Here is a 23,450-nt window from a genome sequence, read left to right on the forward strand (position 1 = left end):
CTTCAATGACATTTGGTGGACGTTTATTGCGTGCCGCAGAATTCAAACTCGTCAGGCCTCCTGATTTCTAACGCAATTAAGACTTTTGGCTAACTGCTGGTAAATCGTGCCATCAAATGATATAGAAGATGTTCTATTAAAAGAGCTCCTCGCCCCATTTGCGTGAATCCGGTCGCATCAAAGCATGCTTCTGGCTGTCTCCATGCGGTATAGTTCGGTAATATACTTAAGCTTCTAACTGAAAAGTCTAATTGATTTTATGAACACCTTCCTATTCAAAAATAGCCACGGTTTTCGAAGGAAAAGTGGAAAAAAAACCCCAAACCACCATTTCATGATCTTCTGGTAATTTATTGATGGCCTTAGGTCACCTTCCGCTGCTTAAGTAATTTCTGAGTAAAACATGCTCGCTTAACAGTCGAAAGATGTTTTTGTTACATCGCTTTTTTTTTATCTATCGTTTGAAAGTAATCTTAGTTAATGGTTCAAGAGAGGAACGAATTTGACCATGCAGGCTTTTAACGTGATAAGGATTAAAAGGCACTTAACTATTGCCACGAGGCTACGCGCCAATATATTTTATCCAACTTTTGTTCTTGGACATGTACGTGACTGTTTCACAACTACTCAAGATCAGTATTATTATGGAAAGTAATCCCTCACAACTCATTGACAAAAAGAAAACAGAATGTTCGAATGCATTTCGAGAAGTATACAGTCGAGTACGTTTTAAAACTATTAGAAACTCTAAATAAACTACGGTGCCGTGTCGGTGGGGGAGTAAATACCGAAGTATTTTGGTGCGGTTGATGACAATACGGGGAAAGCAGATCTTTGCGAGGGCTATTGAAACCCAAAAAGAAAATTGGGGGTAACCACGCATTTTTTAGAGCTAATTTAATTAGCAACAATTGTTCTAAAAAACAGTAAAATACAAAGCAATGTATGGCGTTTTTTTCCAAACCGAAGCTTTATTATCTCTGAAAAATGCATATTTTTTTCTTGGATACCAAGAGCACTTAGTAAGTTCTACTTTCTCTGCATAGTTTCAGACCGCGCAAAAATATCCATGTATTAGTAGACACCACCCGAGCACAGAACGTATGCGCGGTAACAAAAGTAGGCACCGTCTTTAAGTTGGCCCTCTTATTTCGAGCAGAGCAGACGTCAGGTTTCGAGCGTTAACCGATGTCAGAACCTCTAACGAAGGACAATAAACGCTCTATACGTCAGCTTTTGAATCTCTAAACGGTGGCAGGCAAAATCACCTTATTAACTATGTTAATAAAACTAAATGTACAAATACCAAATGAAATTAAACTGACGAGGCTCGGATTCTTCGAAGATCAGTGGATAAACCACTTCCCAGCGGTCGAAATTGTACTGGTCGATTTCTCCAAAGGATGGAGTTGAAATGTTTCTTGTCAAATATTTTCTTTTCGTTTTGTTTCAGTTTTTCCTGCGTAGCAAGAGAGAGTAGCACTCGTGGCCTACACCACGGCGGAAATCATGCGATCGGATAATGTTCTTTAAACATACTGCTCTTACGGAAAAGCTGTTAAGTATTTCAATAAAAATGTTTAAATACTTTTGCCACGAGCGCGCGATAGATGACATGATAGATAGCAAACGAGGCGTGTAGCATCACGTACCCAACAAGCGCGAGTGGAATAATAGTTGCATTGCTATATCTGGGTGATTTCATTTGGCAAAATAGACCGGGAGATGATTTAATGGCAGCTATTTCTTGTGCATCGCATAATTAACAATTATTCCACGAGCGCCCGCTGGATCGGCGGAACTTACGCAACGACAACGAAAACGACACTTGAAAATATAACTTCATTTTGTTTGTGCTACTTCGCGATTATTTCAACTCATTCAACTTGAGAAAAAACGGCGAACTAACCAGAAACCAAATTTAAAAAAAATGGAAAAAATAAAATAAAAATTTACCGTCGTGTGCTCACGTTCTCTACAAAATCTTGCATTTGCTCATTTCCCATTGTTGTTTTGCAGAGGACGGCAAAGAATGTACCAAAATTTAAAACGCACTTCATTAAACCTGTTGTTTTGCGGCGTTGTCATTGCCGTCGTCGTTGTCCCAAAATTCTCCACAACCGCGATCCTTTTGGCCAGCGCCACAATTAAGGATTGCGGCTCTGGAGATTAGAATGCGGTGCCGGGTTCATGACCAAGATCAGGGCTCAGCATAGAAGTGTGTTAAACTAGTGACATGCACTGGCCGATTACTGTACAAATCAGTATCAATGCGTATAAAAATTACGATTTTTTTTATAGGAATGTGACACTGGATGTGTCAGCGCACGGGCATTTCTTGTCATCAAAGTCTTGTCGGCATTTTCAAAGACGGAGCAGCTCTGGTGCTGACCATCATACCTCAGGAAATTCAGCTCAAACTGCACACCAAATAAGAGGGTTTTAATAGCCAACTTATTTTGTAATCAATATATTTCTATTTCAATATACTCTTTTCTTGAACTTTCAATATAGATATAAATCGTAATGAGGAACGAACGTGAACATTAACACATTGTATTAAGGGTGTTGCGATCAATACGAATTTTTGTACAAAAATATAATTTTCCACTTATGCAATGATTATCTCAAAACGAACTTAGCCTAAATCTCACATCTTTGAGCTGCAAAATGACCATAAACGTTGATGCCTTTAATTTCGTATTTTGTTGCTGTTGTTTTCTCTTTGTTTCTTTTTTTTTTGGCTTTGTACAAAAGACAAATACTAACCACATGGTTTAAAATTTTACAACAACGAAACGAAATTATTTGACCGAAGCTGTTCTAATCTTGAAAACATATATCTACCACTCAAGAAATGACACGAAATCTCTAAATAAATAAATACAGTTTCCACAAATTTAAATAAAACTTTAACAGGACCATGCCTGCACATAAAAGGAGAAAAAGAAAAACATTGCTGTATAATGTTTCGTTATATTCACTATATAAAATATGAATGGCGAAACATGACGAGTGACTAAACACGAACTACAGGAAACTAAATATTAACAGTGTGCCCAGAAGACTCGCTCTATTTCAACACTCAGGGAAATAACAAAATTGTTCCAGAATTTAAGAAATCATTATATAATCATCTCCAAGTGAGCAAGTCGTTTCGTGAAAATAGCACATTTCCTTGATTTTCAGCAAAGCGGCTGTAAACCATATTAAATTCTCTAATCTTTTTCTTCCCATGTAGACAGGATATGAAGCTCAAACATTGCGCTCTATTCCCCAGTTCTGTCTGCTTGACAGGGTATCTGTAAACCTCTGGGTGCACAAACGACACAGTCCATATGCCAGTGGTAGAACGGCAGCATTCCAGACGACTGGATCACTAAATTGACCAGGAACGATCCACAGCTCTTCTCTTGATGTCGTCTGGTTTTGTCTTGACGCAAACGCCAAAGCTTTCTTTTTTCTTGCGACGATGCTTGTAGCTAACTACTGCTCAGTGGATGCTGCCACCCAAGTGGAGCATTGCTGAAGGGTGGCCAATGCACGGTCCAGCTGTGAGCACCCCTGAATAAGCCCCATCCTGAGGAAAAAATAGGAACCAAATACTAATAATAAATATAATAATAAAAATACTAGTTATTATCAAAGATTGGGGAGTGCGTTCGATTATCTCGATCCCACGCTCTTTTTCCTTTGCAAAGTGGTGATGATGTCATCCGCCCCTGCAAAATCTGCGGGGGATGCCAGATGTGCGTCCTAAGATCAGTTGATTAGTTGATTGCCCCATACAAACTCGACTCCAATCTGTATTAGGAGTGCGTTCTTTCTACGTCGAACGCAATAGAGGAAAAACCACTAATAAGCTGATCTTTCCTCTTTCCCAGCCCTACGCGCTTATTTCAGCTAAAGGCCTGACAGAAAATGGCAAATCCTTTAATACATACAAACTGTCATAAAAAAACACAAAACGTTCCCATATTCGCCAATTGTGAGGGGCTCTTTTTCATTATCCCACAAGTAAGTGAAAAGCAGATTACCTGTCGCCCAAACTGCAAACATACCTGGCGTTTGAGTCTCTTGCGAATCTCACCAAATCAACCACTGTCACGTTTGTGTTCGTAGACAAAATCTAAAAAGGAAACAAATCACTAGCTTGGTGTCAAAAAGTAGAAATACCATAGCCACCTGTTATTCCTCCATAAAAATCTTCACCTTCCACTAAACTTTGATTTCAAGAAAACTGTATTTAGTTTGGCCTGTGACGATTCACTTCTACAGAGACTAGCAAATTAAAATTAAAAACGTTCTTAACTTTCGCTCTTATCGCAAGGGCTTCGTCAGCAAAATTGAAAAAATTTCCTCACGGTGTCACGTGACTCTTGGCCACGTGGCAAAATGGGATTTTATTTAATTTGGTCCGAACATGAGATGAAGGCACACTCTCGTGTTCCCGGATGTTGAACATGAAGCTGAATATAAGAACGTAAAATATGATCATCCGGGTGATGTAGTCCTCACAAGAGCCGTTTGAGGTGACATTGACGTTCACTGTCGCATTTCTCACCTGTTGAAAAAACTGCATTATTGCATGTAAGAGCATTTCAAACAACTGGAGATTTCCCGTCTCAATTCCCTTGTGCTCCTGAAGGACGCTTTAAAACACAAAATAAAACAGAAGAAATTTAGGGAGAAGAAAAAATACGCACATGAGAAAGAAAACAAAAACAAAAAAAGCGAGAACAGTAAATACAACAACAACGATGAACGAGCACTGAAAACAAATCCACTCATTGTTAGGTATAAAGTAACAGGAATGAGTAGATTTATTGCTGAGAGAAATAACCTTGTCAGACAAAAGCATGAAGTAAATTGCACTAAAATCTTACAGCAAATTTTCAAGAGTAGGTGACAGTTCAGTTTTTGGAACATAGAGGAAACTTCATTGTATTCATTCCACCCGGCTATGGAGGCCTACTCGTCTTAATGCCAGCAGAAATGGGCTCGGTTCGTCTAGTGTTCGCATGAAACACGTCCAACTGTAAAACATAGCAATGAATATGAAAAAAAAGAGAATGTTTTACACTAGATACCTCTGAATTGCGGTGACCACAAGTGCCAAACATGAACACAGTCGGCCCAAGAACTGAATGGCTTCCTCTCTTGTGGGCTTGGGGAGGTCTCCAAGGAAATCAGGCACGGGATGAGGAAATCCTACACCGCTGAAGATCTGGGCACTGCAATGATAACCATTACCAATGCGGCTGTGACAGTGTTCACACACCACCCTCTGAAAACTGTTTTATCACTGCACGTGAGTTCATTTATGCAGCTTTGTAAAACGTTATGATCATTCCAGTATAACTTCAAACAAATTTGCGTGCAGCCTTTATTCAAATTTCCTGCTCTCGTTTTTTCAGCCTACTATTATAAAGAACAACCCTTTGAATACAGCTAAGATAAAAAGAGAAGCACTAGAATCTCCTTTTGGTTTTACAAAGCTTGAAAGCAACTCGATGTTCCATTCAGCAAGCATGTGTAAAATAATGTCAAATGGAAAATGAATCGCCTGCACCGGGTCAATAACTGTCTGTTCCAGTAGGGTTGCACCTGTTTTAAGCTCTATTTTCACTGGACTCTGATAACCTGCTGCAGCTCAATTGTTTTTATGTCTAGGCGTATTGTTTTGTTGGTCATTCTTTTGTTCTCTCGTCCAATAATGTGAAAGGCTTCAGGCTACAGGCTAATGGCCCTGTCCGTTAACCCTATGCATAAGTTAGCTCAATGCTCCTGAAAGGTTTCAGTGGATAGTAGGTTCATTAGAGTATTATGTATTCATGTGTGGCATCTGCAACAACTTTATTTTGGACAGCTTTCGTCTACTGTATGTAAAAATAACGACCACCGTATTGCTAACAATCAAAAGTGATACTGCCCTGACCAGTAACCAATCAGCACTTCACTTAAGGAGTATATTTTGTCTTACCTGAATTGGTTGACAGCATTCCATATTGTCTCAAATGTTGACAATACTAAAGCATGAGGATTGCCGGCCTGAGCTGTGTTAATCTCATAAACACTAGAACCCACTTCTGAGCCTTCCTCATTCTTCCCTGAAGAATTCTGCAAATGTGGAAAAATACAAAGCTGCAACAACCAACCGATTCAACACTAAAACTACTAACTAGTTCAACATTACTACTGCCAAAGTTCAGCACTGACCTAACCCATTTCAACTTAAACTAGTTCAACAAATCTCAAAATAACGATTTCCAATTCTCTTGTGAAGCAACGCTAAACGTAAAAGAAGTGATGACTCGGAAACATATTTTGAAAATAGTAGACTGCAATATTCGAAAACCACCTGTTCAGAAAGGTAATGTTTGTTGTCCCTTGATTCCAACCTATTTATTCAACAGAACATTTAAATCCGTTTCACGACGCCACTCCTCTACAAAGGTCTCCTGGCCAACAAAACCCATTAAAGAGAGACTACTCTGTAAAGCATGTATGTGTGAAAAAAGGTTGCAGTTGGCGAACACTGTTTTTTTATGAGATTATCAATAATCATAGTTAACTGGGAGGTTTTCTGTAGGCCAGCGGGTGATTGCCTTGCGCATGCCCATTTGAGTCATCGCCACGTAGCCTTGCCTTCGTGGTTTACTTTGAGTAGTTCCCTCCCACCCGCCTCTTGATTCCTTGAAGGTCTCTCATTCAGGTAAGTTCTCTTGGTGTTCTTTATTCTCCACTGAGGGATACAAATGTTGGTGTGACGGATTGCCATGTTTACCCCTTTATTTGCATTTTGCCCACATTCACTTGCTTATCGCCTGCATTGCTCACAATAGGCACCTACCCTGCATTTGAATATTGCTTATCGACAAGTTAAAAACAAAAAACCCAACCTCTTGCTCAGTTTCATTGGACGAGGATCGTGAAGAGTCTCTAGTACCAGGCCCCCTGATAGCTCGGACTTTAGCAGGAGGACCCATCACAGGTGTATGCTGGGATCCTGATGAGGTTTCTCCTTGCTCTCCTTCCTGTTGATATTCTTTACACTTTCTTTGTAAGACTATAATGGCTGTCACACACTTGGTTATAGCTCCATTGTAACTACAGTACAACAGTAAAAAATAAGTAGGTAAGGAAAAACTTGCTGATAAACTAATAAGAGGCCAAAGTCAGATGGATCAACATGTTGCCATCAAACAAAAATTAATGTGACCTTCCCCAGGAAAGTACACTAACGCTCATCCGTTTGAACTGGCAAAAATAAACGGATAATGAACGGCAAATGACGGCTCTTGGAAGGTGTTCAACCCTTTTCATTGTCGCGGTTTAATTGTTCAAGGAAATTTTTGGAACGGCTGAGCAAAAACGTTTAAACAGGCAAACAAAAATGCACCTTCATTATTGTTATATTATTATTATTATTATTATTATTATTATTATTATTATTATTATTAAACAAGCGCCTGTATTTTTTGCGTCAGCTTAAGCGTTCACAAGTCAAGTCGGAGGAACTTTTGCTCTTCTATTTGACTTGTATTAGGCCTGTCACTGAATACGCATGCCCTGTTTATCATCATAGCCTCCCGCAATACCTTTCAGTAGATCTTGAGAGATGTCAAAGGCGAGCTTTGCGTATTATCTATCCAGATTGTTCGTACAATGAGGCGCTTCTTTTGACTGGTCTGGTTCCCTTACACAACCGCCGCGAGTTCTTATGTGATAAGCTTTTTAATTCCATCCTTTCTAATCCCTCGCACAAGCTGTATAGCTTACTGCCTCCCAAGAATGAGTGCAAAGTCAATTTAAGGAGTCAGCACTCTTTTACTACACGGCGCCTCCACACCATTCGTACTCGAAATAGTTTTATCTATCACTATGTCCATAAAGCAATGATGTAATATTGTTTTCTCTTAATTATATAATTTTGTCCTTTTATATTAGTTATTCTTAGCCATGTATTTTATTGTAGTATATATTTTATTGTAAATCAAACGTAATTCAGCCTGTGGCTGCAAGGTTTTTGATAAATAAACTATCTATCTATCTATTATTATTATTATTATTATTATTGCTCAAAACGTTTGACAAGAAACTCACTTCCGTTTGTTGACTGGGGAACACACTGTATCACAGTAGTTTAAATTATTCTTAAATTAGCCAAACCCATCAAAACATGATTCAGCACTGTTGTTTCTTCATATTTTGGTTGTCATTTTTGGAAAATGTTTTAGGGTTAACGACTTAATATTGTTTTTCCTTTTCAAGATCTTCTTTCTTTTAAAATTTTTTTTTGGACAAAAATGAACATCTTGAATAAACATATGTGTACAGTGTATGTGACTAATTAACCTGCAGCAAATTGTGATTGTAGTTTACCTTGACCGCACCGCAATAGCGGCAAACAACGTGTGTGCCTGACCCAGTATTGTGGAAGCCATAGCAAGACAACCAGGAGAGCCTAAACAAAGTGCATTCTTATTAAATAATCTTCTTTAATCTTTATTAAAAAATAAGACACAACATACAGTATGTGTGGCTTTACAATCAATGTAGAACTTACAATCAATGAGGAACCAAGCAAATTACAGATTACAAATTAAGTTAAAAAACATCAAGAAATAAATCTAAAAAGGCATCTATTCACAAAAAAAAAAAAAAAAAAAACAGTTTTCACTCTAGGGAGTATGAAAACATGGCCCCTATCTCTAAGGGTTCTATTACGTTTAGGTGAAAGCAAGCAAACAATACATGGCCACTGTCATTGGTGATTCTGTTGAACGGATCACGGTCCCTATTCTTTATGACAGCAGTTATCAAAAAAATCTTATTTGTATAGCCAAAACGATAGGCATGCCACAGATGCAAACTAAGTGTAAGCTATAAGGTTTCTGGAAGCATTACTATAATTATACAGAAACTTGATGAACATGGAAACAGTCATGCATAAAGAAAAAAAAAATAATATCAAGATCCATTGGACAAACCTTTTGCACTGAAACGTTTTCAAAACTTTAAGCATTTAGACAAAAAAGTTTCCAATTTTAATTCAAGATGCGAACATGCAATCAAACTAGTACCATTCTAACCCTGGATTTGCCATCTTGTATGTAAACAGCAAAATGAATTTAACATTAAAACATTTTGGATTCACTTCAAATCCAGAAACTTGTCTTTTGGCTGGACATGAGGGCAAATTACAGTAAACTCCGTTTAATACGGACACCAAGGGGTCATGCCAAAGTGTCCATGATATCCAGGTATCTATATTAAGCGGGTGTCCATAGAGCGGGGTTCACTGTATTGAATCAAATTCCATATAGGTACACACTTTCTCACCTCCTGACCCACTGAAGTGTTTGCGCAGTCCATCTACAGTGGATTTAATACTCCTTTGTAACACCTGGCCAAAGACAGCTATCCAGTGCCTGAAAACAGTGGTATAGTGCTTGTGGCTAAACTAATTTTTCAATTTCTTTCTAAAGACTGACAGGCAAACAATGATAAATGAACCCTTCTCAAAGATGGAAGGAAGAAAATCTGTGAACTAATCTGGAGTGAGAAAAGAGTAAACAGTGACCATAATTTATCGTTAAGTTTTCAACTAGCTATTTCAATTAACGTTGTAGGATTTTTAAAAGCCTCAAGCTTATGCAAGAATACCAAAAGCTAGTATGGGTAACTGCAAATCTTTTGTAATTTGGCTACAGGTAATTTCACGGTTATCAGTGCCATAGGATGGGTCAAAATACCATAAAAATTTGCCTTTATTTTCTGTAGGGATAAGCCCTAACCGAGTTGATAAATTTATTAATAACTTACCCACATGACCTTGTGATCTTAGCATTTAGCCTTTCTGACAATGTTAATTGGATTAGCTGTATATCACAGTTTTAATCTTCACGAATCAGAATCTAAGTTTACCAAGTCCACAGATGTTTCTATGCACATACTAACCCCGTACCCACTCCAAATGTTTGTAAGCATTAGCTCACTGCACTTTTACATTCAATTTACAGAATAACTTACTTGTCAAACAACTGAAGAAGGTCGGCCAAAGTCCACGGTGGTTTTATAAACACAATCTTGTCCCTAGAAATAATCCAATCAATGACAGCTCAAAAAAGTTACTTGACTACAGCTGTATTTACATCACATGCTTATTGACTAATTCATCATGAAAAAAGCACAACTGGGAATAAATGCCTGTTTACAGTTCCATAGAAGCCATGTGGCCATTTTCGGTCTTCTTTGTTTTCACATTCTCACTACTTTCAGTGAATACCTCAGTGGTTCTTGTTTATCTTATTGATACAAATATTTCCAAAATGTGACATTTTGATGGCAAATTTCATACATATTAACCAAGTAGTGACGTAATGTGCTGTAATTATTACGGGACTGCCAATTACAATAACATACTGATATCGCCACAGTATTATTAACATGAAATAAATGGTATGAATTTATTATTCTTCATAAATATTACCATAACAATATTCAAGCATCTTACCATAACTCGTCATACGCAGCTCTCATTTCTGTTTCCATGACAACAGCCAGTCCTTCCCTCATAATACACTGCAGTTCACAGATGATGTCATCGGCCTAGTTTCAACACAGGACAACAAACAACTGCACTCAACATCACTCAGTAAGAAAGCTTTTAAACTAGCAAACGGATAAGAAGGTTAAATTCTAAAGAAACTGTGTTGCTGCATCAGTGGGTAGTAGAAACGAATATTTGGTTTATCAACAAAAGGTAAATTGGTCATCATAAAGAGATTCAAGTTGTGATGTTTTAAGTGGTAGCCCTTCTTCAGAGTGAATGGATTTGCTCTGACGAAGGGCCGACGCATCAACTCTGTTGATACACCAAACATTTGTTTTTTAAACAAGCAGTTGTTACGATAGTCAGAGACTGATAAGAATCTTGTGGAATGATTTAGTTTCAATTTTAGACATTTCAAAATAGAATGAGAAAGCCAGTGTGGAGGCAGGATTCTTGGTGTAATTGATAAGTTTTGTGCAAAACATCATCACCCGATTGACCCCTTTTTGGGAATCTAACTACATGATTTTTTTGCAGCTTGAAAAAAAAGTTCCTTCCAGATTTTTTTCTACCTTTTCTTTTTATCAGAGTATAGGTTGCTAACGCTGATTTTCAAAAAGAGTTTGGAGCAACAGAAAGTTGTTTAAACTATAAAATGTACAAAAAAACAAGAGTACACTCTACCTTGGCTCTTTTTTCAGCAAGTGTTTCTTGGAGTTTAAGTTCTTTATAATAATCTAAAATACATTAAAAATCAATTGATCATATGAACTAATTTCCATGGTCCTTTTAAGGTAAAATATTACTTATTTCACAGAAATTAAACTGTCCCTTATAATACAACATCAAATCAAAATCATCATCACCTTGAAAATAATCTTGTTTTAATACAATAGCACTGCTCTGAAAAAGTTCTTTCAATCCGCCAATCAGACTCTAAAACAAAGAAAAGAAGTTCAAGTATAACAAGTATTATTACAATAATATAGGAATGTTTTGCCCTTGACAAGGTACAGAAAGAACTGTTTTGGCCTTCTTTTCAATGGAAGCTGTGGTGCTACATGAAAATGAATTATTTCATCACAGTAAAGAGATTCCAGTGCTGACATTTCAGCGTTTCATAAATTTTGACTTCTTTACAAATGAATTTACTTTAACTATACATACAGAGTAGTCAGAATAATATTTGTCATCAAAAGCACAACCCATAACAACTGTTTCAGCTGAATACCCTTGGTAGAACTTGATGTCATGGGTAATCTTGAATGTTGAAGCTTCATTTTACTCACAAAGCAACATGACTACTGCAGGGCCCGGTTGTTCGAAAGCCAAATAACACTAATCCACGATTAGAAGTTCATCGAGGCTTTCATCTCCCTCGTTAAAAATGGTTTTAAAGGTTAATTCCGAGCTAGATAAAGAAAAGTCGAAGTAAAAACTGAGGGCCACAAATCTTTTGGAAGAATCTTTGTTAATTAGCAATTAAACTCGAGTCAAAGTTTGCGTTAATCCAGCCTTTGAACAACTGGGCCCAGGTGTGAAGATCATACAGTATGTGGCCCAGACTGCACCGTACCCACCTTGTGATTAAAAGCTTTCAGTCCATTGATAATTGCTTTGCTGCACAAGTTTTGATCATTTGAAAACAGCACTGCATGTCCATTATCAGCTAAAAAAAATTATTCAACCAGTCAGTTATGAAACAAGTGGTACTGATAATTAAAACAGTGTCTTGAGGTGATATCCAAACAAAGCTGGAATTTTGTTCGACCTGGACTAATTTTGGACGAATATTGTCTGATTTGTGACTGTGTTTGCACCTTTGGATAATAAAATACTCACCTTTCCTCTGGAATAAGAGACAGCACTGAAGTATTTTGTCGTCGTTAGTTGGATTCTCTATTGAACAGCTCTCCATCATCTCTTGTGCCTGAACCAACAAAATGAAACACTTCATGATAATTTGTCTGTGGGTCATCCTTCAAGACAGGCCAGAATCTGTACTACAATTTAACCATTTCTGCTAGTGAAATCACCTCAACCAACCAATTCATGTTAAGTGCAAAAAAACGTTTGTTCAAATTGGGTAAAATTTAAAATTCGGCCTAAAAATGCACACGGGCTCTTTCTTCACCCAGCCCTTCAATATCATTGAAAGGACACACTGTCACAACCTGCTAAGCAACAAAAATTATTTCCAACACTAAGCCTTGAGTTACAAGCCAAGGGAATTCCAGGCTGACACATTGTAATCAAGGGAAAAAAGAACTACTGACATAGAAAAATCTGACAAAAATTTTGTCAGCAAGATTTGCTTAAAATATTTAAATTTTGATAAAGGCCCTGACCTCTGCCACTGTTTGTCCTCTGAGTCGTGGATGATTGTTCTCAAAACAGGTATGAAGAAACCTTACTGCCTGCCTTGCAAGAGTATCAACACCAAACTTGCCATTCTGAGACTAAAAAACAACAAAGCTTGAACAAAATACAAACTGAGAAAAAAATCATAATACAAAAAATACATTGATCAAATTTATCTAATATTAGAAAGAAACAATTGAAAAGACTTTTCAACAGTTCAGCTTGACACATGAAAATTTATTACCAATGATTATAACACATTACACTATAGCACCACTCCACAGTCCAGTTAGTATCAACCTTTTAACCTCCTCTAGCATCCTGAGATAAAGTAGAGCTGTAAATTAAAGAAATATATAGAAAATAAATTGTGCACAAACCTGTTGTTGATTGGTTACAAGCTTCCCTTTCTTTATTTTCCATGAATCACTCTAAAGATGACAAAAATTTAATGAGGTCCTACAATTTACGTTACATGTCAATGCCACTATTCCTCATATTCACAAATTATTCCGCTTCAAAAACTTACAGTTTTTTGCCCCCTGTAATGGTGAGGGTCAACAGATGTAAAGCAATGTTAGAATTTATTTGCTTTTGTACATTTTGTGCGGTCAAACACAGCAATTACTTTTTCTTTCAGTTGGTTTAATTTATATTTGTAACTCGATACATTAGCGATTCCCACTAGGGGCCTAAGGTTCAAATCATTCAAATCTGAATAAGGTATACAATATATCTACAGCATGTTTGTCAATAACAAAATTAATCATCTGAATTAAGTTAAGGTACCTTTAAGGAGTCAAGTTCTTGAATCACAATCCAGGGGACAACAAGTACAGGTCTGGCTACCCCTAAAACATTTGACATTACAAAGAATGTGAACATCTCTTTATCCCCTGGGAGGGAGGGCAGGTTTACAAAGCCAAGAAAACACAGTTCTAAGGATTTACACAAATAGTAAAACATAAGGTAAGGGGATGAAACCCGATAACTGTGACGCAACGAAACATGAAACAATTAACCTCTTCGACTGACATCAAATGTGACCCTCAACGGGAAAACAGGGAAAAGGGTGACACTAAGTGTGTCACAATTGCACGGATAAACAAATGAGACCAATATAATTGTAAATAACATAGTTAGTAGTCATTTAGGGTCTAATTAGTTGAAGGTCCATATCAGCTCGTCAGTTGCCGCTACTGACCTACTTATCAAATATAGGGTGTATGTATGACTGTAGGAGCTGAGTCAAACCAGGTTAAATACGACCTGCACTCACCTTCAATAGGAAAGTCTTTTAACTCAGATATGAGCTTAAGATGTGACAATAGAACATTTGTATCCAAAACAACATACAGGGTATCCTGTAAGAACACGCATGTAGAAGACAAAAAGGAATCAATTATGTTAAGCACTTCAGATAATGTGTCTGACTCTTAAGATGTAAATTTTTAAAATAAATTAATTCAATAACATTTTTAAATAACATGTCATATTCATTGTTAGGTTAGTAAATTGGGCACCGAGTATCATATTTGTATTTGTAGCCACTGGAATTTGATCTTTTCTGTTCATTTATTGTTGCGCAGTCAGTCTAAAATATTTGTCATCACGTTCAGTGTAGTTTTTTGTAACTTAGTTTAAATATTCATATTTTTTTGTGCGAGTTGTCTTCTTGATGTTGTGTTGCCTAATTGTTAATTTTCAATTTAAAAAGTTCATCAGGCCTATTCTTTTTCAATTCAAATCAGTAAGTTGGGTATTTCGAATTTATAAAGTTGTTGTGATCCCGGACTTGCCACACAGATCTCGTAAGTACTTAATATTTTTCCTTGTGAACTTTTGCTTGTTTTTTTATTTGATTTGTTGTGCATTCAGTTTTTGTTAAGTTTGTAATAAGTTTGTGTTTATAAACCCTTTCACTGCTACAGAGACATACCGAGTACGTCCTGTATCAGATTACTCGTCTGCTAGGAGGACGTACTCAGTACTACCTACAGTAAGTTACAGTGCTTGTATGAATACATAGTAAAAACAATCAAACTGCATGTATAAATAAACTTATGATGGCCTGGTAAAGACTTGTACATTTGGTGACAGATGCATGACCAAAAAAGCTATAAGATTTGTTTTTCTTGTCAAGTGCAAATTATCCACCATCTTGGATTTTCCCCATGTGTTTTTTGGGTGAATTGTGATTACTTTGTCCTTTTTTCACTTGAAACTTACAAGCAATGAGTGGATACATAGCTAACGATGTTCTAGAGAGAGTGTGGAATGATTCTGCCAATGAGGAAGACGTTTTTGGCGATGAATTCGACAGCAAGTGATGAAGATTATGGTTGAGGAGTCTGGTCCACACAGGGATGAACAAATGGCCCACAGCCAAAGGGTTAATTCTGTATTTTTGTTAATATTTGTTTCCAGTGAATTGTAAAGTACTAAAGGTGAATTTTGAAGTTGTACTTGGAGTGTTAATTACAGTGGCTTGAAGGCTGTAAATTCAACGTACATTACTCTGTACTTACTGTATATGAAACTGTTAAAGGCTTGTCAAAGTCCCTTGCAGCCTATTTAAAAAATAACACAAATTAAAATGATCGTAGTCAAAATAGTTCATTGTTTTCAAATGCACCAAGTGGTTCTGGCTGTCATTAACACACACAATACTTGCCTTCACTTCTACATGTACATACCTTTGACGGATCAAGGACAAATTCTGATCTTATTCCTTGGACCTACAGAAAAAAAGGAAAGATTGCAAAAGACAATAATAAATGCATTAATTAATATATACCTGGATTTTTGAAAACGTAGCTCCAGAAATATTGCCTTGTGTTACTTTCTCTTGTGAGATTTTATTTATTTATTTATTTTTTGCATTGTTCTTTTGATTCTAAGTCAATAAGAAGAATGTATAAATGGGTCATCAGCTGATATTTATAAAATCAAACTATTTTTCTCCCCCCCCCCCCCTCCCTCCCTGTTTTGTTAACCTAGCCCCGCTCTCTCTCAAACGTCTTTTAATCGCGCAACGATTTGGCTTTGAATTCGGCGCGCGCTCTAAGTTCAGAACTAAGTCATTAGACTTAGCGTTTCGTTTGGCTTCCTGAAGCAAAGTTTTCCTGAGGACATCATTAAGTCTAATGAGGGAAAAAGTCTTACGAGTGCAGCGTCCTGCCTCGTCCTAATATGCTCCCTATTTAGTTCTTTTCAGCTAAACGGGTAACTTTCAGTTACTCGGGCGTGAACTATAAAAGGTAGTATGTTGTGTGCTTTGCTTGAGGAGGTGACAGTCTTTGGCTTTAGAAAGTAGGTCTTAGGGATGATTTCTTTTCGACCAACGTGGAATTTCCGCGAATTTGTTACCCAGCCAAAGACTTAGTATATTTTTGTGGTAGAAAAGGGCGCTAACCCTTCCCTTTTCAAATGTTGATTTCAACATCTGGGAACTTCAGTTAGTATGGAAAACACTAGCAAGGATGGGCAAGGATTTTCTCTTCAAAAAGCGTGAGTTTGAAAAGCTATTCGATTATTTTTCGCCCTTGTAACTGTAGCGTCGTTAGGCTAGTGATCGATTAGTCGAGATATGCGATTTTGGGTGGTATTTCCGCTCTCGAGTTTCATACTATTAAATAGTTTCATGCAGATGTTCGGTCGCCGTGATTCTAGTTCGCGTACAGCATGAATCTAGTATCAACATAAAAAATCAATTTGAAACGCTGTCTTTCTCTCAAGAAGCCGATCCTGTTGAAGAAAGCTAGACTTGAGCGCTAAAAGACCGGGTTTTGGGCGAGATTTTCGATGCGTTGGCGCGGTTAATCATCGCTAAATTCTGACACATTTTGTAGGAAGTTCACAGGTCATGTTTCATTTCATGCAGATGTTTTTAATTAGTGTCATGTCTAATTCCAAAGAAAAGCCTCTTTCGTTTTTCTCTCCCATACTATTCTTTGACCTTGCTTAAAATCTTGTGATAAACCCTAATTGAAGTCTTGTTAATGACTAGCATATTCCTTCAGCCTAGAAGGTCTCAAAATGTGCCCAATTTCTGGGGGCTACCTTTTCAAAAATTCAGGTATATATTGAGAGTGTATCAGCCGAATTGCAAAGAACGGGTTGATATTCTCGTCTGCGTGATTAATCATGTCGCAATAAACTGTAGCAATCGAATGCACAGGAGACATTGCGTTCATAATGTGAATTTTTAAGCTAGAAATTGTGTTCTTAATGAGTGCCTTCAAACAAAACCCTAGCAATTGACTTTCATTCATCATATCCTGAAATAACTGGCTTAGTTCAGGATTTCAGTCCGCCTAGTAACTTCAGATTCATTGCTTGAAAAACAACTGTGATTAAGACAAGCAGGGCTCTAAAAGTTTGCTCATGTTTTCAACTTCTTTATGCTCATTTGGGTTATACGCTTGTAATTTATACCTGGATTTTTGAAAACGTGGCTCCAGAAATATTGCCTTGTGTTACTTTCTCTTGTGAGATTTTATTTATTTATTTATTTTTTGCATTGTTCTTTTGATTCTAAGTCAATAAGAAGAATGTATAAATGGGTCATCAGCTGATATTTATAAAATCAAACTATTTTTCTCCCCCCCCCCCTCCCTCCCTGTTTTGTTAACCTAGCCCCACTCTCTCTCAAGCGTCTTTTAATCGCGCAACGATTTGGCTTTGAATTCAGCGCGCGCTCTAAGTTCAGAACTAAGTCATTAGACTTAGTATTTCGTTTGGCTTCCTGAAGCAAAGTTTTCCTGAGGACATCATTAAATCTAATGAGGGAAAAAGTCTTACGAGTGCAGCGTCCTGCCTCGTCCTAATATGCTCCCTATTTAGTTCTTTTCAGCTAAACGGGTAACTTTCAGTTACTCGGGCGTGAACTATAAAAGGTAGTATGTTGTGTGCTTTGCTTGAGGAGGTGACAGTCTTTGGCTTTAAAAAGTAGGTCTTAGGGATGATTTCTTTTCGGCCAACGTGGAATTTCTGCGAATTTGTTACCCAGCCAAAGACTTAGTATATTTTTGTGGTAGAAAAGGGCGCTAACCCTTCCCTTTTCAAATGTTGATTTCAACATCTGGGAACTTCAGTTAGTATGGAAAACACTAGCAAGGATGGGCAAGGATTTTCTCTTCAAAAAGCGTGAGTTTGAAAAGCTATTCGATTATTTTTCGCCCTTGTAACTGTAGCGTCGTTAGGCTAATGATCGATTAGTCGAGATATGCGATTTTGGGTGGTATTTCCGCTCTCGAGTTTCATAAATAGTTTCCTGCAGATGTTCGGTCGCCGTGATTCTAGTTCACGTACAGCATGAATCTAGTATCAACATAAAAAATCGATTTGAAACGCTGTCTTTCTCTCAAGAAGCCGATCCTGTTGAAGAAAGCTAGACTTGAGCGCTAAAAGACCGGGTTTTGGGCGAGATTTTCGATGCGTTGGCGCGGTTAATCATCGCTAAATTCTGACACATTTTGTAGGAAGTTCACAGGTCATGTTTCATTTCATGCAGATGTTTTTAATTAGTGTCATGTCTAATTCCAAAGAAAAGCCTCTTTCGTTTTTCTCTCCCATACCATTCTTTGACCTTGCTTAAAATCTTGTGATAAACCCTAATTGAAGTCTTGTTAATGACTAGCATATTTCTTCAGCCTAGAAGGTCTCAAATGTGCCCAATTTCTGGGGGCTACCTTTTCAAAAATTCAGGTATATATACATTTCACTTTAATTAGCAAGTCAACAAAAAAACACCCTTACAGTGACAAGCTGGAAACAAACAAACTTGCAGGCGGACATCTGTTCACATCATTTTTCTGTTTGACTATCTACAACGTATTTCTTCTTAAACTGACTGTTCAAATTCCACATGTTGGAAATCTTAGTTAAAATCTCTATATCCCTACCTTAGCTTAATAAATGCACTGTCAGGTTTTAAAAAATAAATATAAATATAAAAGATTCAAATCTCACCATCATTTTTTCAAGTGTACATTACAAAAATTATTATCTACACATGCTTATAAAATTATGATATAATTCTCAATAGAACAACAGGTGTGACCACATTTACAATAAAATAAAGACAGTGGAATCCTGTTAATATGACCACCTTCAGGCCAGGAAAATGTGATCACAACAATGGGGTGGTCGGATAAACAGGGTTGTAAAACTAAGTAAAACTAAAAGTGGTTGTAATTTCGAGGTGGTCGTAAGGAGAGGTTCCACTGCACAATAATCAAGAGGCGACAACATGGCAAAGTTACAGTATCTCTCCATCTAAATCCTATAACATACAGTATATCAACGAGGGGTTCGACAAATGCAATTTCTTCAGAAATAATTCCATATAAATATTTAACACCCAAAGATTATAGCCACAGATCATTGAATAATCATTCTAGAGTACATGCAGCCATACATGTAGAGATCAATCTTACCTCAAGCCTGATTTGATCTTCAAGTTGTTCATAGTTGTCAATCTCCATTGCCATTTCACTACTGTCATGAAGCTGTGCACTTTCTTGACTATCAAAATGATTATTTTCAAGACCGTTATATGACAACTGACTGTCCAACTGCATATCCTCCATGGACTGTGTTTGATATGCCGCAGCACTGGGTAACTTTAGTCCGGTATCGCTCTTGTCAGAGTTTTCTCCAAGCTGAGTTGGTTGATTAGATAAAGGACTAAAAGGTGTATGAAGATTACCATGACCTCCCATACTACCGTTTGTTTTTGTCTCTTTAGCATGCTTCCCTCCACATGCATTATTGCTAGTAGAGAGCGAGCCTTTTTGGCTTAGTGGAGAAGGATGTTTAGAATTCGTTGTCATGTTGTTATTGCATTTGCCGTCATCTGCACTCGTTTTGTTGAGCTGTTTAACTGGCCTACTTAGCGTTCTATTTTGTTCTTGAGGAGAAGGAAACAGAAAGTCACCAACAGAATTGAAAAAGTCAACATTTCCACCATGACTGCTATGTGTGGGGCTACTGATACAGGTTCCTTGTTCACTGGGCTCATATGAATGATCCACAGAATCAACCCATTCAGATATGCGGCGAACTTTTGAATTACTACATAACTGTCTTTGTCCATTAGTGTTTACGGCACCTGTAGGCATCTGAGGCATCTGGTTATTTTTGGTTGTCTTTTCATTTGAATATGGGTGGGATAATTGGCTATTATCTGATTTGCCAGGACTGTGTATTTTATGTTTCTTCGATTTAGACTTCTTTTTCTTCTTTTTTGAGCTGGTGCTTGATCCATCTCCTTCTATTCCTCTTTTCTGTGCACTTTCTTTGCTCTGTAATCATATAAAAAAATGCATCCAGATAATTCCATTGTACTAGAGTGTTTAAGTGTGGCAGTTATAGAAGCACATGGATTAGTTTTTTGTGTGTGCCTCTTTACAGCATTTTTTTCCCGTCAATTCCCCATAGTCTTTTTGTACCCCTTCCCTTCTCCTTCTCAACAGTTAACTAATTGTTATGGGTACCTGGATAACTTGGTGTGTATGATCATGGCTGGGTTGCAGGGATAGCCAGCCAAGGCAACAGTATACTGTCTAGGGGAAGGCTTGACACAGTGAAGACCCTTGAACATACAAGGCACCCATCTTCCATACAAAATAATGCAGTTGTTACAGTGTACAATCATGTAATTCAAGGTTAGTAATGGTAATCCCTGGGATTATCAAGCTTTACATATTTCAACTCTCTCATCAAGTCACATGAATGCTGTGACTCAATTTTTCCTTTTAAACTCATTATCACACATTACCATACCCAAGAACAACAGAAAGACAAAATTTAAACCAAGGATAAATTTGAACCACAACATATATATTTCAACACAAGAGCAACAAAATTATTCTGGGCTGGTTTTTGGTCAGGCACTGCAAATGATTACACAAATTGAATTGTAATTTGGAAATCTTTATTCTTCCCAGAGTGTGGAACACCTGAAATCTCTAAGTAAACCTTTGAAGTACAACAACAAACAAATATGATAAAAAAAACAAAACAGGTGCTTTCATTTCTATAATAATAATAATAATAATAATAATAATAATAATAATAATAATAATAATAATAATAATAATAATAATAATAATAATAATAATAATAATAATAATAATAATATTCAGCCTCACACTCACGTGTGTTGATAGCAAGTCAATATCAAGAGGATGCTTCCAGCTTGACTCCCCTGTCACAGTATTGAAATAGTAATGTTTCCTTCTTGATTTGGACTGTCGACATAACCATCCCACTGGAAGAGGCCTATCATCTGATTCAGCAGTAGGGTTCATGGTTGCTTTGCATCTTTTCACAGCACGCAACTAACTGTACAGGCCAGGGTTGTATTACCTATGTGAAAGTCACAATAATAGTCACCTCATTTGAGCTACACACACCAACTCCCTCTGTACGTGTGTTGCTCTGAATGGTAAATTACCTTGTTTTATGTTCTGGTCACAATACCATGGGTTTTTCATGAAGACAAGAATCACTGTTTTCTCACTGTCAGTCAATATTGCTTGCACTATTGAGAGTTCATGCCTTAGTTGCAGTTATACTCCAGCCGAGCACCATATGAAAGTATATTTACTCCAGAGTATAATAATATGTAGTTTGTGTTTGGGGCAGGGGGGGTTAACTTAAACACAGAAGAACTATTGGATACTATTTACTATCGCCGGTTTTCACTGTCAAGCCATTGGAAAAAAAATCGAAACCATTCCATGAATGAAGTCAAGAAATTGACATGTTATTGATGATAAATAAATAACGAATCTGTCCAAGTGTCAGGTCTGTGCGGTAATCTGTACTCAAGTTATTTGACAAAATGTTCCACACAAATTTATAGAGCTTAGTATGGAGATGCCATGTTGGTGTCCCTCTAAGGGGCACCAACATGGCGGCTGGAAATAAGAAAAAACATCTGGAGTTCACTTCTGCTAGAAAAGAGGTTTGTTTTTCTTTGTGAATGTCCAAATGTTTAGATAAATATTGCTCCTCAGACTTAAATTGATTAGAATGCTGAAAATCACCTGAAGATTCTACGATATGGAACAGCTCTGTCACGTCCGTCCTCCTGATGTCACGTATGATGAAAAGTCGGAAATTGAAACTGTTCTATTTTCAAAAGGAAGTATGACATCGAGCTTAGAAATTGTGAAAAGACATATTTTTAGGTAATCTTTCCTTGAATGAAGGTAAAAATTTTGTAGGCCTCCCGGGTTTTGAATTCTAGAATTTGGTGATGTCACGTCACGTCACAGAAAACCTCTTCATCAAGATTTCTTTAGGATTTGCAAACATTGAGATTGGATATCAAGATTTCAAACACCTACAGGCCTGGGATTAAGTATCTCCAGGTAAGGTTTTACTCTGAAGTGTAGAAACCTGCACGCCTCAGTGCACATGGGTATTAGCTTTGAAGATCATATAAAAAATAACAAATAAATAAACAAAGTTTATACTGCACGCGATGCACGCCAGTCAAATGCTTTTGCACGCCCGGGATCTCGTCTAGCTCTGTCATACTCTGCAGTATGGCGCTTCCCCAACCCCTTCGCTCGATCTAGTGTCACTTTTGAAGATCCAATTCCTTTAAAAAATTTGTACGTTGAATAAAAGGGTAAAAGCCAAATCGAAACAACTTAAATCCTATTCTACGACATACGAGCTGTATAGCTATGAGCGCACTCTTTTTCTCTTCTTAGAACTGAGCAGAGAAGAACTATTAATAAAACCATGAATAAAGCATTGTAGTCACGACAGAGGCGCAAGTTTATAACTCATGCAAGAAGAGCATTTCTAGACTTCTAGATTTCTTCAACTATTAGCAGTTACCTAAAATAAAAGCTCAACAAAAAAGGCTGGTTGCACAATATGTTTTTCGTGCTCAAGCTTGACAAGATTTGGCACCGTGCTGCAGAAGAAGCTGAAGAACCCGCCATATTGGGATACCCAATCGCGCGCTTGCAAAAATCGGCATTTTGGCGCATTCTCGCAAACAAAAAATCTAAGAAAGTTACAGTCTTAAGGCGTTAGAGATAGCTGTTTTACCTCTTGCGACATACTGCAGTTCTGTTGCACTAAATTCCAACGAAATGACCCACTTTCGGCCCATCTCACCACCACACCAAAACAACATCACTAGCGACCATGTGCAAACTGGGTAACCACGTCTTAAAATACGGAGATTGCCGAAGATAAGATGACAGTTCCCGAAAAACGCTCGGGGAGTCCTTTGCGCGGGATGAGTAGTTGGTGTTTGTTGTTGTTTACACTATTTTTGTTTGATTGTTTCCTGCTCTCAGCAATAAATTTTAATGCGATACAACGCTTCATCTCCCGATTTTTATACAGTGCGCTTGTACAACCTTTTTTAACAAGTGGCGTTTTTTGAACCCGAAGAAGCCGGCCGGAGTGCACTCTACGAAAAGTGACGCTGATGGTCCTACATCTGCTACGTGGTTCTACTTGCCAAAGACTTTCAACAGTCAACTTCTGGCTAAAT

At 37.4% G+C, this 23,450-nt stretch overlaps 1 protein-coding gene across 1 annotated transcript; it reads right to left on the bottom strand.

The window, feature by feature from the left end:
• Positions 1-2,421: 2,421 nt before the first annotated feature.
• On the bottom strand, positions 2,422-23,097 carry LOC146469671 (transcriptional protein SWT1-like). The gene is made up of 23 exons (XM_085122981.1): positions 22,997-23,097; positions 21,082-21,292; positions 19,360-20,226; positions 15,616-15,657; positions 15,448-15,489; positions 14,199-14,283; positions 13,709-13,770; positions 13,300-13,350; positions 12,907-13,017; positions 12,401-12,488; positions 12,139-12,227; positions 11,425-11,494; positions 11,243-11,295; positions 10,520-10,614; positions 10,036-10,098; positions 9,346-9,434; positions 8,386-8,467; positions 6,903-7,110; positions 5,984-6,120; positions 5,091-5,234; positions 4,565-4,652; positions 4,062-4,129; positions 2,422-3,580 (listed from the first exon to the last, which is right to left on the bottom strand). Exons 2-23 carry the CDS (start codon positions 21,232-21,234, stop codon positions 3,487-3,489), a joined length of 2,781 nt encoding a protein of 926 aa, XP_084979107.1. The 5' UTR covers positions 21,235-21,292; positions 22,997-23,097; the 3' UTR covers positions 2,422-3,486.
• Positions 23,098-23,450: the final 353 nt, after the last annotated feature.

This window comes from Pavona decussata, unplaced genomic scaffold, assembly GCF_977016875.1.
Source record: "Pavona decussata unplaced genomic scaffold, jaPavDecu1.1 SCAFFOLD_120, whole genome shotgun sequence".
Lineage (NCBI taxonomy): Eukaryota > Metazoa > Cnidaria > Anthozoa > Scleractinia > Agariciidae > Pavona > Pavona decussata.

Coding starts and splice junctions, on each gene's coding strand:
- LOC146469671 (XM_085122981.1), bottom strand. CDS start 21,234: ATGAACCCTACTGCTGAATCAGATGATAGGCCTCTTCCAGTGGGATGG. Junction 11,495..12,138: donor TGAAAGCTTTTAATCACAAG/GTGGGTACGGTG, acceptor TCTTTGTTTTAG/AGTCTGATTGGCGGATTGAA. Junction 10,615..11,242: donor TTGCTGAAAAAAGAGCCAAG/GTAGAGTGTACT, acceptor TGTTGAAACTAG/GCCGATGACATCATCTGTGA.